At 41.5% G+C, this 14344-nt stretch overlaps 1 protein-coding gene across 4 annotated transcripts; it reads left to right on the top strand.

Annotated features, from left to right (window-relative positions):
- The first annotated feature begins 203 nt into the window (after nucleotides 1–203).
- Nucleotides 204–13802, top strand: cmtr1 (cap methyltransferase 1). Of its 4 annotated transcripts, none has more exons than XM_083789742.1 (25): nucleotides 204–400; nucleotides 966–1013; nucleotides 1270–1383; nucleotides 2018–2169; nucleotides 2528–2686; nucleotides 2955–3047; nucleotides 3165–3236; nucleotides 3755–3849; nucleotides 4056–4128; nucleotides 4239–4437; nucleotides 5015–5133; nucleotides 6080–6176; nucleotides 6370–6502; nucleotides 7212–7391; nucleotides 7909–7965; nucleotides 8235–8292; nucleotides 10387–10455; nucleotides 10566–10697; nucleotides 10880–11005; nucleotides 11283–11374; nucleotides 11486–11554; nucleotides 11662–11709; nucleotides 11804–11916; nucleotides 12181–12289; nucleotides 12539–13802. In XM_083789742.1, exons 3-25 carry the CDS (start codon nucleotides 1272–1274, stop codon nucleotides 12672–12674), a joined length of 2493 nt encoding a protein of 830 aa, XP_083645868.1. In that variant the 5' UTR covers nucleotides 204–400; nucleotides 966–1013; nucleotides 1270–1271; the 3' UTR covers nucleotides 12675–13802. The 4 variants fall into 4 exon arrangements, with proteins under 4 accessions (XP_083645868.1, XP_083645867.1, XP_083645869.1 ...); XM_083789741.1 differs by having other exon boundaries at nucleotides 204–647; XM_083789743.1 differs by lacking the exon at nucleotides 966–1013.
- Nucleotides 13803–14344: the final 542 nt, after the last annotated feature.

Below are 14344 nucleotides of genomic sequence, written 5' to 3'. Positions count from 1 at the left end.
TGCCCTGGTGGAGACCTGTGCCCCGAGGGGCACTTTTTCTAGTTTTGTTTGTGTTTGTGTGTGTGTGTGTGTGTGTGTGTGTGTGTGTGTGTTGCACAGCTTGATATTAACTAGTTTTGTTGCAAGGCATCTATTTGGACAGCCTAGCCATTCCGTCCCATCAACATCAACGTCATTCACCTGCGTCAGTGCGACTCGAAGGACCACAGTAGCCGAGGATTCCGAAATAGAACGCGGGTTACTGCAGAATTAAATAAACAAACACATTTTATGTTTTTTTTTCTTTGCAAATTAATAAAAACCGCGATTGGAAAATCTGGATGAATATACGGATATGATTTCTGTCGACGGAATGTCGCTTGTTTTTCTCCAAAGGAGAATGTAGTTGCACACGTAGCTGGTAATAAAAAAAAACAACAACTGGCTAACAGCTAGCTGTGCTAGCGGTGCTTGCTGCGCAGTCTCTCTCTTCGCTCAGTTTCGTTTCTGACAACTAGCGAGGAAAGTGAAACACACCCATTGTTTGTTAATTCCAAGTAAAGAATTGAATATTGGTGTTTTGGTCGGAAAGTATATCCTGGACTGTGGTATGGGCCCATATGACCCAGCTAGAGTAGCTGTCTATTCATAACTACAATAAACAAGAGGTAAATATTAGAATATTATTCTCTAGAGAACATACGTGTCTTAAGTCTATCTGACCACTGCTACATTTCGACGTGAATAGAAACATGCATGGAAACTGACACCACTTGTGTGCAAGTATTAATCTGTGCTCCCGCCAGTGTGTTGTTGAGTGCACAATGTGCTGAATGCATGCAACGTTATATAATCTTTGGTCACGGTCGACTCACGCATCCACTGGACATAATATGTTTGTTGTAGTTTACTTCATAATTATATATTTTTTTTAAATCCGATTGACTCCCCCATTTCCATATGTCCAAATTTGACTGTGATTTCAGAGAAGATCACGGCAATAAATAAATAAATAATAATAATATGAAGCCCAAGTAAGTCTATTTATTTTTCTCTGGATTGGTATTTCCTTGAGATAGTAGTTTTGAATATTGTTACCGCAACATTTTGTTATTGCATTTTAATGTTACAAGACCCCACTGTTCCATTTAATGTTCAAATTATGACTTTTACTTTGACAGTTTTGCTGTACTGTACTCTTGTACTGTGTTCCCACTGTTATCTCTTGCATCCTCTTCGTGCAATTATTAACTTCATCCAATCCCTTGGTATTCCCCACCTTGCTTTCAGCCATGATGAAGAGGAAAGCTGAGGGGGCTTCAATGCCCCTGCTGGGGGCTAAGAAGCTGTGTGACGATGGCAGTTCCGATGAAGAGTTATCACCTCGGCGAGAAGCCAGTCAAGGTAAGACAAAGCCAATGAATAAAGAGTCAAGACCAAAGACAAAAGTAAAGCTGTATTGTCACATCACAGGTTTAAATTACATATATATACATATATATATTAATTTTTTCCCCTTGCCAAGACCGCCCCTCTTATTCCCTTTCTCCTTTCTGGAAATAAAATAACAAAGTCTTTGAGTTCGCACAAAAACAATACATTTAATACATTTATTGTTTTATAAAAGCGCAGATCCACCCTTGGCGTTATGGGACAGGCTTTACGTTAGGGGAAGTGTTTCTAAGGAGGCAGGAGGACTGGTGGGGAAACCCAAAAGAGGAAAGATGTCTTTTGTTGAAGGGAAACAAATTATTGTCAGCCCTCTCAATTTTGACACAAATGAACAGACGCTGGAAGATGTCTTCTCCAGGTATGGGAAAATACTGGAAGTTTACATAAAAAGAAAAGTCCCAGGGCTATGGTTACATTACATTTGAGACACTTGATGAGGCCAATATTGCATTAAAGGCCATGATTGGGAAGCAATTGAAAAGTCAGGTAATGTTTTATTTACTTTTTTGTTTGTTTATGTCTGCGTGTGTCTCCCTTATGTGTGCTTGAACTTGTGTGTGTGTGTCATGTCCATTTTGTCCTGCAGACTCCAGCCAAAGTGACTCCCACAGTGACCCGGAGGACATCAGACCAGGCTTCTCCATGTCCAACACATCCGCCAGCCTCCCCACCATGGATTCCTCCATTGGGGGAGACTCGAAGTTCGGCATGTACAACAGTGTGTCACAGAAACTCATGGTACTGTTACTGTACTGAAATCCATGAATTGTCTTTGAATTTGATATGTGTCGCGTCCCATTCACTTAACATTCACTTTCCCCACTTTGAACTGTATTGAACTTTATTGAGTGGATGGCCCCTTGAGATTTAGAGGGGGTCCTATACATACATCTACAACATTACTGCAGTGCAAGTACACAGTACTAAAGACACATAGGTGCAACATAACATACAGTACAAATACACAGGACATACACATACAGATACAGTAAGCTTGCTCCCTTTCTCCAGTCCCACCCCTGACCCCTGATTCGTTTATATATGGAAATAATAGAGAAAACAGTACTATAACCTGTGTCAAACCTTCAACCCTTAGGCCAAGATGGGTTTCCGTGAGGGCGAGGGTTTGGGAAAGTTTGGTCAAGGGCGCAAGGAGATCATCGAGGCCTCCACACAGCGAGGGAGGAGAGGTCTGGGCCTCACGCTGCAGGGCTTCCAGGGGGAGCTCAATGTCGACTGGCAGGACGAACCCGAGGTATGTAGAACAGCAATAATGACCTCTACGACATTTCAAAAGCACATTGTTTGCAATACGTTTATCATCAGAGAACGTAGCCATGATGCCATGAGTCAGTGGTGACATTAAACTATATCGATGAACTAGCATTTAGTGTGCTTTACATTTGACTTTCTCATATGAGTGCCTTTCTTTCTCTGCTGCACCCCTTCTCTCTGTGTCTCTCTCTCTCTCTCTCTCTCTCTCTCTCTCTCTCTCTCTCTCTCTCTTTCATTTGTTTATCCAGCCAAGTGCTGTGGAGAAAGTAGACTGGTTCCCAGAATGCTCCACTGAGATCCCAGACGCAGATGAGCTGAAGGACTGGATGGCACTGGGACCGGTACGCCCCACACTATCGCTAACTGCCATGCCTCACTTAGACCGTATCGTGTATTCACCTGTGAATCTTCATTTTACATCTTTGAATTATCATTCTTTGTTTGCTTTGTACTTGCAGAGGAAATTAAAAATTGAGGATGAGACAGAGTTTTGTACCGAAGACCTCCTTCACACACTTCTTAGATGCAAGGTGAGTAGAACAGAAGAAAATCACACTCCTGTGAAGTGAGGGGCGCTCTTATCATCATACATCACATTCCATGCTCAGCCAATCAAATCACAAATGTCATTCCAGCCAATCACTTTAGGCAACTTCACTTTTATCAATCAATATATATTAAAAAATCATAGCACACACTGCACGACACAATACGTTAGCAGCAGCATTAGAAAAACAGATAGTTTTTCACAACATAGTTGTGTCAGACCAGATTGTTTGGTTTATTTGAAATTAAAAAACATACACAAGTTGTTTGCCTGGACACCTGTATTGCATGTTCTCCCCCATCTCTGCCGCTAGTTTATTTTTTCTCTACTGTTCTATCAAATGAAAAAACAACAACAACACACCATGCAGTATGTATTTAGCAGGTTCTGATTGTTGATGGGAACCACAGTGTACCATGTCAATGCTGGCCAGTAACACTGACTACCAGGAATTGTGAGTAATAGATGAAACATCTCACCATGTGTGTTTGTTGTGTTCAGACTGTGTTTGATGACCTTGAGGGTGAGGAGATGAGGAGAGCACGGACACGCTCTAACCCTTACGAGACAATCAGAGGAGGCTTCTTCCTTAACAGGTAAATCCTCCATAAAAACACCCCACAAGTTGCAATAGCCTGGGCATCCTTCCTCAGAGGTATTCTGTAACACAAATATTTTGCATCAATTGCATTTAGGGCAAAACAACCCACAAGTTGCAATAGCAACTTGATGGATGCAATAGCATCCTTCTTCAGAGCTATTCTGTTCTGTAACCAAAGTATTTTGCATCAATCGCATTTAGGGCAGCGATGAAAATGGCCAACATGGACCATTGTTTTGACAACATGTTCACCAACCCAAAGGATTCACAAGGGGTGAGTTCACTTCTAACTTATGTATCCACGTTTTTGGGTGAAAGTGATGCGGTAGTACCAAGATTATGAGAAAAGCTGATTTTCGATATTTTTGATCTCTTGCCACACAGAAGTCTCTGACGAAGGATCGTGAGGGCGAGCTGCTGTACTTTGGTGACATTTGCGCGGGGCCTGGCGGCTTCTCTGAGTACATACTGTGGAAGAGGCGTTGGCATGCCAAGGGCTTCGGCATGACACTAAAGGGCCCCTGTGATTTCAAACTGGAAGACTTCTATGCAGCACCCAGTGAACTCTTTGAGCCTTACTACGGTACACAGATGTTTGGCAGTGGAGGCGGGGCTGGTCACTCCTCATCTCTCTCCACATTTCCAATTAAATAAAAAGCAGACATGGCCTGCAGGTCAATTTAAAATGATTTATTTATAGTTATGTTAACTTTATGAACTAAATACAAATACATTGGACATAAAAAAGACAAAACATTTTAATACTACTGAATTAATTAAAGCGGGGCATATTTGGAATTGTAACAGCTGAAATCAATAATGTATCAATATTCTGATATTAACCTGAGGGCCATATTAAGTGAAGGTAGTGGATGTATATGGCCCCCGGGCCACCAGTTGCCCATGTATGGTTTAGGCCTCCCTCTTGTGTAAGAGTTATGTATGTACAAATGCATATCCACAGAGACCTAATTGTTGAACATAATAATAATAAACTTTATTTATAAAGCGCTTTTCAAAACAGAGTTACAAAGTGCTTTCCAGTGGCATATAAAAAGTTAAGAGGCACTTACTGGAATAAAAACAATAGCAATAAAGCGTTACAGTAACATAGAAGTGTCCTCAAACTTGTCTAAACTGGTCCACTCTGTGTGTCCTAGGTGAAGGAGGGGTGGATGGGGATGGAGATGTCACTCTTCCAGAGAATGTGAGCGCCTTCCGGAACTTTGTCCTGGAGAGTACGGAGAGGAGAGGGCTGCATTTCCTAATGGCTGATGGGGTATGCCCATCTCAAATGTACCAACTTCAACCATTATAATTATGTTTAAAACTCTGAGACAGTGTATTAATTTCAACTTTTGTGACACGACCCTTTTGACATGTCTGTTTCACTTTAGAATACGTAAATGTCCTTCATACCTTCAATTTCCCATACATTTTCCCATTCAAAAGTATTTATTTAAAGACCTGTAAGACTCGACAAAGCCAACTCGGATGGTGACAAACCATGACGATAAACAATTTTCTTTCGGGCCAAACAAATAATTAGAAAAAAGAAAAACAACAAAAAAGGTGTTGTACCCTGCCCTTTTTTTCTTCTTTCTAATTATTTGTTTAGCCCAAAATTGTGTTTATTGTCATGAGTTGGCTTTGTCCGAGGCTTAAATATCTTTAAATAAATACTTTCTGAAACGTCTATTCTATGGGGGAAAAGAATATTGGAAATTCTCTTCTGGGCCGCTCATCGGAGGCGGGACTGTGACGCACTATTCAGCTACAATAGCTGTTGTTGGCGGATGGTTTTCGTTAAGTCATTGGACTTCATTCACTAATATATGTGCATAGAAATGATCTTACTTGAGTGTTAGGTTAGGGTTAGTGTATGCAAAATGATGTTGGTAAATCCAGATCATGCTTATTCAGTAACTGGTTTAATAGCATACCATGCCTTGATCTCTCCATAAAGAGGATATAGACGAGGATATGACGTTAGAATAACACAAAAATATATATTTTTGAGTGGTTCTCAAAGTGTCTCAAAGTCTCCCGGGACCCTCAAGGTTCAAGGCCTGTAACTCTTGAGAGATGTAGGTCCATTTGGTTCTATTTATACGGTATGCTCTCAGAGTTATGGGTGTCCTTTAATTATTTATTTTTTTAGAAACACTTATTTAGACAATTTAGACACATTTGTAATAAGTGTGTGTCTATGCTGTGGTTTGTAGGGCTTCTCAGTGGAGGGCCAGGAGAACATTCAGGAGATCCTGAGCAAACAGTTGTTGCTCTGTCAGTTCCTCACCGCCATGTCTACACTGAGGACAGGTACACGCGTCTGAAGTTTGTCTCTATGTGCAACGTTTGTGTCCGTCTGCCATCTTATCGATCTGCAGTCCAACCGTTATTAAGCGTGCACATGCTTTTTCCTGAGTCATTCATGCTATTACTCTTGTATGCAATATTTCAGCTGATTAATGCCAGACTACTGAGTCACAGCAGTGGCGTTTGTCTCCCCCAGGTGGCCATTTTGTGTGTAAGACCTTTGACCTGTTCACTCCCTTCAGTGTGGGCCTGGTCTACCTGCTCTACCTCTCTTTCGACAGGATCTCCCTCTTCAAGCCCCTCACCAGCAGGCCTGCCAACTCCGAGAGGTAAGGCTTTGTGAACGCTCAATGCCTATACGTGTGTGTGTGTGTGTGTGTGTGTGTGTGTGTGTGTGTGTGTGTATGCACTGGGGCGGCAGTGACTCAGGGAGTTCGAACCCAGGCTCCCCCAGAGTTGATGTCCTTGAGCGAGAGTCTGAACCCCTATGATCGTGATGAGCAGGTTGGTGCTTTGCATGGGTTCCTCAGCTGCCATCGGTTTGTGAATGTGTGTGAATGGTTGGATAAAGTTGCTTTATACAGTAAATGCACCATTTACCACTCCTATCTTAACTCCTTAATACACAGACACAAATGAACACACTGTATACACTAGGTACTGTACACAGAATGTTCAGTAGCACACTATATAAAGATCTAATGGGCAGATTGCCCCAAAACGTTTTTAGTATATTCATCTCTCTGGATGATGAATCCTACTGATTATGCTAGCGCCATCTTTAGGCCAAAATGTCAACTTTTAACAAAAACTATTAAAATCATCATGGCAGATTGCCAGAAAAATGTAAGAAGTAGACTACCTTTACAGGCAGTTAGCAGTGCTTTTACACCTTTAAACTTGTTATGCTTTATGTTGGAGCAATGTTGGCCATTTGTATTACACTGTTTTTCTTTTTGCCTGAATAAACATTCCATTGTTGCAAACCATTGTATGCAGTACATGAATAAAACGACACACGCTACTTTTGTCCAATAGGTACATAGTGTGCCGCAGCCTGAAGCCCGGCTCTGAGTTCGTGAGGGATTACATGTTCAGAGTAAACCTCAAACTCAACCATCTGAAGAACTCAGAAGACGATGTTGTGGAGGTGGTGCCTCTGAGCCTTATCAAGGAGGACACAGACTTCTATCAGCACATGGTCAACGGCAACGAGAGGTAGGGATGTGTAGGGCTGGGCGATATGACTTCATGTAAATGTCACGATTATTTCCATCTCCATAACGATTAGTAAACAATAATAAAATAATAGCGAAAACGGCAGATCTACAATGTTAATAATAATAACGCGTCGTGATGTGATCATGTGACACGCTATGAACTTGTAGATTGGCTATTGCTATTCTACACACCACCATTGTACAACCAAGCTACAGCTTTTGTGGCTAATCAGACTAATCTATTCTAAATTAAATAAAATAAACAATCTATTAGAATATTTTTGTGTTGAATTGTTTGTATGTAAAATTAATAAACAGTTTCTTGATTATTTGATTAATGTACTGTATATGAGCAAGATTAAGTCAGTTATTGGTTCTCAATGTCAGTCAATAATGTTTTGCTTAATTGAAATTTATAATTAATAAATATCACTTATCACTTACCTACACACTCCTACAAATATCGGGCAGTGTGTATGAGCCATTACTGATGTGAGATTGTGTCTCTCTTGCAGCCACTGTGTCGTACAGATCAAGGCCTTGGCTAAGATTCATGCCTATGTCTTAGACCCGTGAGTTGTTCTTTTTCATTTTACCTATTATTTGTGTGTGTGTGTGTGTGTGTGTGTGTGTGTGTGTGTGTGTGTGTGTGTGTGTGTGTGTGTGTGTGTGTGTGTGTGTGTGTGTGTGTGTGTGTGTGTGTGTGTGTGTGTGTGTGTGTGTGTGTGTGTGTGTGTGTGTGTGTGTGTGTGTGTGCGTGACAGTGTGTGACAGTGTGTGTGCGCACGTGCGAGACAGAGAGAGACATGTGTTTGATTGATTAATTGCTTTGTTTTTCAAGGGCCCTCTCTGAGACCAGGCAAGCTGACATCAGGAAGGAGTGTTTTAAGCTTTGGGGGGTGAGTAGGAAACTGGGAAAAACACAAGTAACACCAACCACTGTAACAGTTGTACCTCTTATCACAGAAGTAAAGCACATTTTTGCTACATATTCCAGGCTAAATTCCACTGCCAAGGAAGGAATTCTTGGTGGAAAGTTTGGTCCTGGGCCCAGGAAAAACTGATTTACCCCATTTTATTGTACATATCCAGCCAAAGGAGTGTCAGTTCTACGTAATGCATCATGAAGTTATATTAGCCAAAAGGGAATGTAAGACCAGAAGCACCACAATTCATCCCACAATTCAGACACAATTAATCACTTCACATAAGTGACTGACCAACTGACCTTATAAACGAACTTTTTTTCCTTATAATTTTTATCCCACGATCACGATCACACGAAAGGTCTAGGAAATGGGGAATCACCACAACTGAACATTTATGTTCGCATTTACCGCACCGGAGCAGACACACCTATTAGTTTGCATTGCACAGTGCACTATTTCCGAACGCGGTGATGGGCAGTTGGGCACGTTCGGAAATAGCGCACCGGAGCCACTCTCCTATTAGTTTGCATTGCACAGTGCAACGCTGTGATCTGTGGAAGGTTTTTGGATTTCCATCCAAAAACGGGAAAATAACATTTGAGAAAACATAATCTGCAGACTATTCATAGCTGGCATCGTGATAGCCACACTGTTCTGTTAAAATAGAGAAACAACTGCTGTGCTGGTTTGGACTCATGATAGACTAAATGCTCACTACTGTTTCATAACTTCATTAAGTCTACTCTAAGTTCACTGTCTAAGTGCACTAGTGAAGTACATTATAAATATTATATATAGATGAAAAATCACACACGTGTGAACTGAGTGGTGCAATTCCCCCCCCCCCCCCCCTCTCTCTCTCTCTCTCTCTCTCTCTCTCTCTCTCTCTCTCACTCTCTCTCATTAGAGTCACTACCCCTCTCACTTGGAGCACCAGTGCTACCAAGTAAAAAAGTTAATTTCGAGCCCTGCACACACACACCGAGAGAATTGACATCAAAATGTACTTTACAGTTGAAAATAGCAGATCTCCAAGCTCATGATGCAGCAACACAAACGTCCAACATAGATAAAAGTAATTACTCACCTACTGCTGCAGGTCCACATACCACTATGAGAGGAGAACGAAACTTTGGGACTTTTGCGAGTGTCATAGTAGCTTGTTTACAACTGAAATAGACTTCCCGTGCAATAGCTTCCTCTTCAAAATAAGAGCAAGATGTAATGATTAGTCAACACTAGTTTTATTGCGCCGCTTCCTCATTTCTCCCAGATCCCCCTCTCCCACTGACTCGTGTAGGTGACGTGACGTCACCACAGCCGCTTGTATGCATGCACACTTGCACAGACACAGCAGAGCTAAATTATGACTGATGAGATCCGTTTGCGGAACCGTTCATAAAAAAACAATGGAACCGGGCTACGACGCAGCATATGAGCATACCGCGTTCATGCACGGCACTACACACACGTGCGTGCGCGCGTTCATGCACGGCACTACACACACTCGCGTACGTGCGCAAATAAGAGCAAGATGTAATGATTAGTCAACACTAGTTTTTTTATTGCGCCGCTTCCTCATTTCTCCCAGATCCCCCCCTCTCCCACTGACTCGTGTAGGTGACCTGACGTCACCACAGCACGCATGCGCACACACCACTGATGCTCACACAGACACACAAACAAGTACAAGGACATTGCTTACTGATGCTCACACACACAGACACACACACAAACAAGTACAAGGACATTGCTTGCTGGTTGTAGGAGTGGTTTGCACCACTCAAAAAATAGCTTTGGCGTTTGGATGGGGCCCCCTCTAGTGGACAGAAAGTGCATAAAACTTGATATTCTGTATATATGGTAGGCTATATAATGAGCTAAAATTTATTATGTAAACTTTCGAATATTTTCGAATATTAAAAATAATAAAATAATGAAATTCGAATGAGATTGTAGAGGTGAACTGACAGCCCTGTGTCGCCTGCACACTGAGCACATTTTGTAGTTGTAAGTGTATCTCTCTGTAGCTCTTATACAATTAGCGCATATCTCCTTTTCTAGGTCCCTGATAAAGCCAGAGTGACTCCTTTCTCCTCAGAACCCAAGAATAAATTCTTTGAGCTCGTCAAGGTCAGTTTGTCATCTGATTGACTGATGATTATACATTTCTATGAGTTACCTCATTAATGATGCTGTAAGTGTGAGCTGTTGGCTTAAATAGTAGATAATTTCCACATCAGGGTTCAGATGTGGAGTTGTTCCAGAGTAAGATCGGCGATCTCAACTCCAGTACGCTAGAGAAGATACATCATGTCCTGGACTACCGCTGCATTGTGGGAGGAGGTGAACAGATCTTCCTGCTAGCGCTTGGGGTGAGTCCTAATAGACACAAAAAGACGTCTTTTAGATTTTTGCTTTGATAAAAGCTTTTGATTAAAAATAAATTACGGTAAAGTAAATGCAGCAAATTCCAATCAATGTATGTACAGTAACTGTAGCATTTTACTGATGTTTATTGTCCATTCCCTTTCCTCTTATGTTTTACCTGGTTCAGAAATCCCAGATATACACGTGGGATGGTAAGTTGCCTCTGCGCTGGAAGAAGCTGGAGTGCTTTAAGCTGGAGCTGCCCAGAGACACCTTGCTGAGTGTAGAAATCGTCCAGGAGCTTAAGGGAGAGGTGAGACGAGAGTGCAGGAAACGGAGGGAGGAATATATATGAGGTGGTAACCATTTGTGGAAAAGTACTTAAGAGAATCAAAACCTTTTAATGCCTGGCTAGATTTCTGTACCAAGTATAATACTGCGTATAATAATACTCTTTAGTATATTGGATGATATTACACTTGAATCACAGGAATGTTTGACTGTCTATTACTAAGTTTTACTCAGTAATGTTTGACCCTGCAACTGCAGCTGGCTGTGTTTCTGTAATGTGTAACATGTTTGCTCCTCAGGGCAAGGCCCAACGGAGAATCAACGCAGTACACGTACTGGATGCTCTAGTACTCAACGGCACGGATGTCAGAGAGCAGCACTTCAACCAAAGGTAAAAAGACAGTGAGGCGTAGGAATCCCAAATCTTTACCAGCATTTGACCTAACTTTAGATTAATTGAGTGACCACACAACTAAACAAACAATGGCCATTTTTCTTAAAGGATCCAGATGGCTGAGAAGTTTGTCAAGGCTGTGTCTAAGCCCAGCAGAGTAGACATGAACCCTATCAGGTAAAATAAATAAATAGTCTGTTTTAGAATCACTCTGCAAGGTTCCTGCAATCGTATAACATTCCATGAACTATAATCCATTTCATCTCCTTTCTTTCCTAACCTAGAGTGAAGGAGGTGTACAGACTGGAAGAGATGGAGAAGATCTTTGTCAGGTATGATGATGAGAGATGTCATGCATAGACCAAGATCTACTGGAAATGATCATAACCATGTCTTCTTCTTGTTGGTTTGGTCTGCTTCACCAAGACTGGAGATGAAGGTGACTAAGAGCTCAGGAGGAGTGCCGCGCCTGTCCTACACCGGCAGAGACGACAGACACTTTCTTCCCACAGGCCTTTACATCGTCAAAACAGTCAATGGTTGGTTTGTGTGTGTGTGTCACGTGCATGTGTGCGTGCTCGCCAGTCACAATGTTGTCAATAATCTACTATACTCCCTATAAAGAGTTACATTTTTAGTTAGAACTATCAAGTTCAGGTAAAATTTCTGTCAAAATAAAATTCTATATTACATGATTTATTATCTATTGCATTTATCTATTTAATAGTAATGTGAATAGGAAAGTTCAGAATGTCTGTCAAAACCATTAACCTCGATTCTAAACCTCCTCCTCTGTCCATTAGAACCCTGGACTATGGCTTACAGCAAGAACTCCAAGAAGAAATTCTTCTTCAATAAGATTACCAAGGAGTCCACCTATGAGCTGCACTCCAGTGCTGTCGCTCCCTTCCAGTATGTATCACAAACTCTGCTCAAATAGTTTTTCATAAAATAATGAATTTACTCCTACTGGAAATGAAATGCTAGAAATGCTCATATTAATCAAGTTTTAATTAATTGTGTCCATGGCATGAGGGTTAGGCGAGTGCAGCATAATATCACAATTAAACAGCTAGTCAATATATAATATAATCTCATTATCCGACGTTTGCTCTGATGATCCTTTGCCTTTATTTCTGTATTTGTTTTTGTCTTCCTCAGCGTCTGCCATTCGGAGCGCCTCTTCTGGGCCTGGGTAGACGGGGTGATTGTTCATGACTCCCAGACACGGATGGATCCAGAGAAACTGTCCAAAGACGACGTGCTCAACTTCATCCGCCAGAAATACCAGCCCTGAGCGACCCTCACAATCCCCAGCCAATCAGTACAATACGTACAGAATGTGTCGTGTTGGCTCAGAGTAACGATTGATTCTGGATCGTCCCGAAACGTTTGGAGCCAAGACGAGGGATGGTTTGCAGAGCTGTGTCTCTGGCTGTGTCTTTTGAGAAGTCCCCCGCCTAAGCCTTGGATAGACAACTTTCTCGTTCTTCATTTCTGTCACCCCTAGGCTTAACGAATTAGAATGTACAGAAGGCCGTCGGCACATAAGAGAGTTCAACACTAGACAGACTGCCATTGCCATTATGCATGTCCCCATTTGCTTTTCTTATGGTCCCCCAAATCACGTCCCTGTTTGCTTTTCTTATGGTCCTCCAAAAAATGTCTCTCTACGGGTTTGTATTTTTAATTAGAGACAGAAATTAAACTGACGGCAGATTAATACTACTGGTTAGTGTCCAATGTGGCTTTACACTATACATAAATACAGTAGACTATCTACACACAGATTCGCTCTACAGCCTTGCTTGACTTGCCTTGGTCCAGAGCATGGCTGCTTTCCTCATCCACTGCTTCGAGATTAAACTATCTGTCCCATGCCGTCCTCTCGTGCAACTGGTTTGCTTTGTACCACTATTCTGAATTCTTCACCTGCCTGCTCTCTCTGTAGCTGAGGTATAAGTGTAATATGTTAAGGTTACTCATTGTCTTGAGTCAATTGCATACTTCATCCATAACCAACTTGCCCTGGAGTAGGTTTATGGTTATGTGACATTTTCAAATGGCGTTCCGCTTAATTTCCCAGCAGGTCATTTCGATCTACAACCCGTCTGGTCTAATGCTCCATTGTGCAACAAGTCGCATACTGGAATTTGATGACCTACATGCTCACAATGTGTTGCATCGGTGACGGTGACGCGTTGTGAACTTATAGTTCAGCTATTGTCAGTACTCTGTACACAACTGTAGTATAAGTATAAATCATCAGGCTTCTCTTGTCTTTGCCGCGTCTCGTTGCCTGACCTCTGAACCTTTTTCGCACTCATTTGTTGCAGATGAGGAGTGGTTTTGTTTTAGTTGTAAAGTTAGAAATCAATCTCCTTTGTTATCAATGATAATAATAAAAAAGAGATGCTCAGAAGTTCTCGAAATGTCTTCGACTTTGTTTTGTGTATTGTGATTCCACCCAGTAAAGTATGGGGTTTTAATCTTTGGGATGTACAAAACAGCCTAATAATAACACTATTAAGTAAGTATAATATTCCACAACTAAACTATGCATTTCATATAATTTCATCATATAGCCTACATTATGACTTGTATGACTGAAAAGCCCTGCACACACACACACACACATATATATATATATATAATTATAGGCCGCCTACTATATATATATATATATTTTTTTAAACTTATTAACGTTAATAGTGACTGAGTCTGTTTGCTTTTTTAGTGATGTAATAAATATTCACTTGTGTTTCTTTGGAGCGTTTCAAACGTTATAAAAGGGGGTATCCTATTTTGAAGCGCTTGTATGTTCATCCAATCAGGTTTCGAAGTTAACCACCGTAGCACACGTGACCAGTGGACAGTGGAGATAGTGGGCGCGTTCGGAAACGCGCACCGGGAATGTGGTCAGTTTGTTGAGTGTGGTGGGCGGTGATGTCACAGAGTGCGTTCAGT

The sequence above is a fragment of the Protomyctophum parallelum genome (genome assembly GCF_964188405.1).
Source record: "Protomyctophum parallelum genome assembly, chromosome: 19".
In the NCBI taxonomy this organism is placed as follows: Eukaryota; Metazoa; Chordata; class Actinopteri; order Myctophiformes; family Myctophidae; genus Protomyctophum; species Protomyctophum parallelum.
Note: the sequence above shows the minus strand (reverse complement) of the source record. Positions and strands in the feature narration are given on the sequence as shown.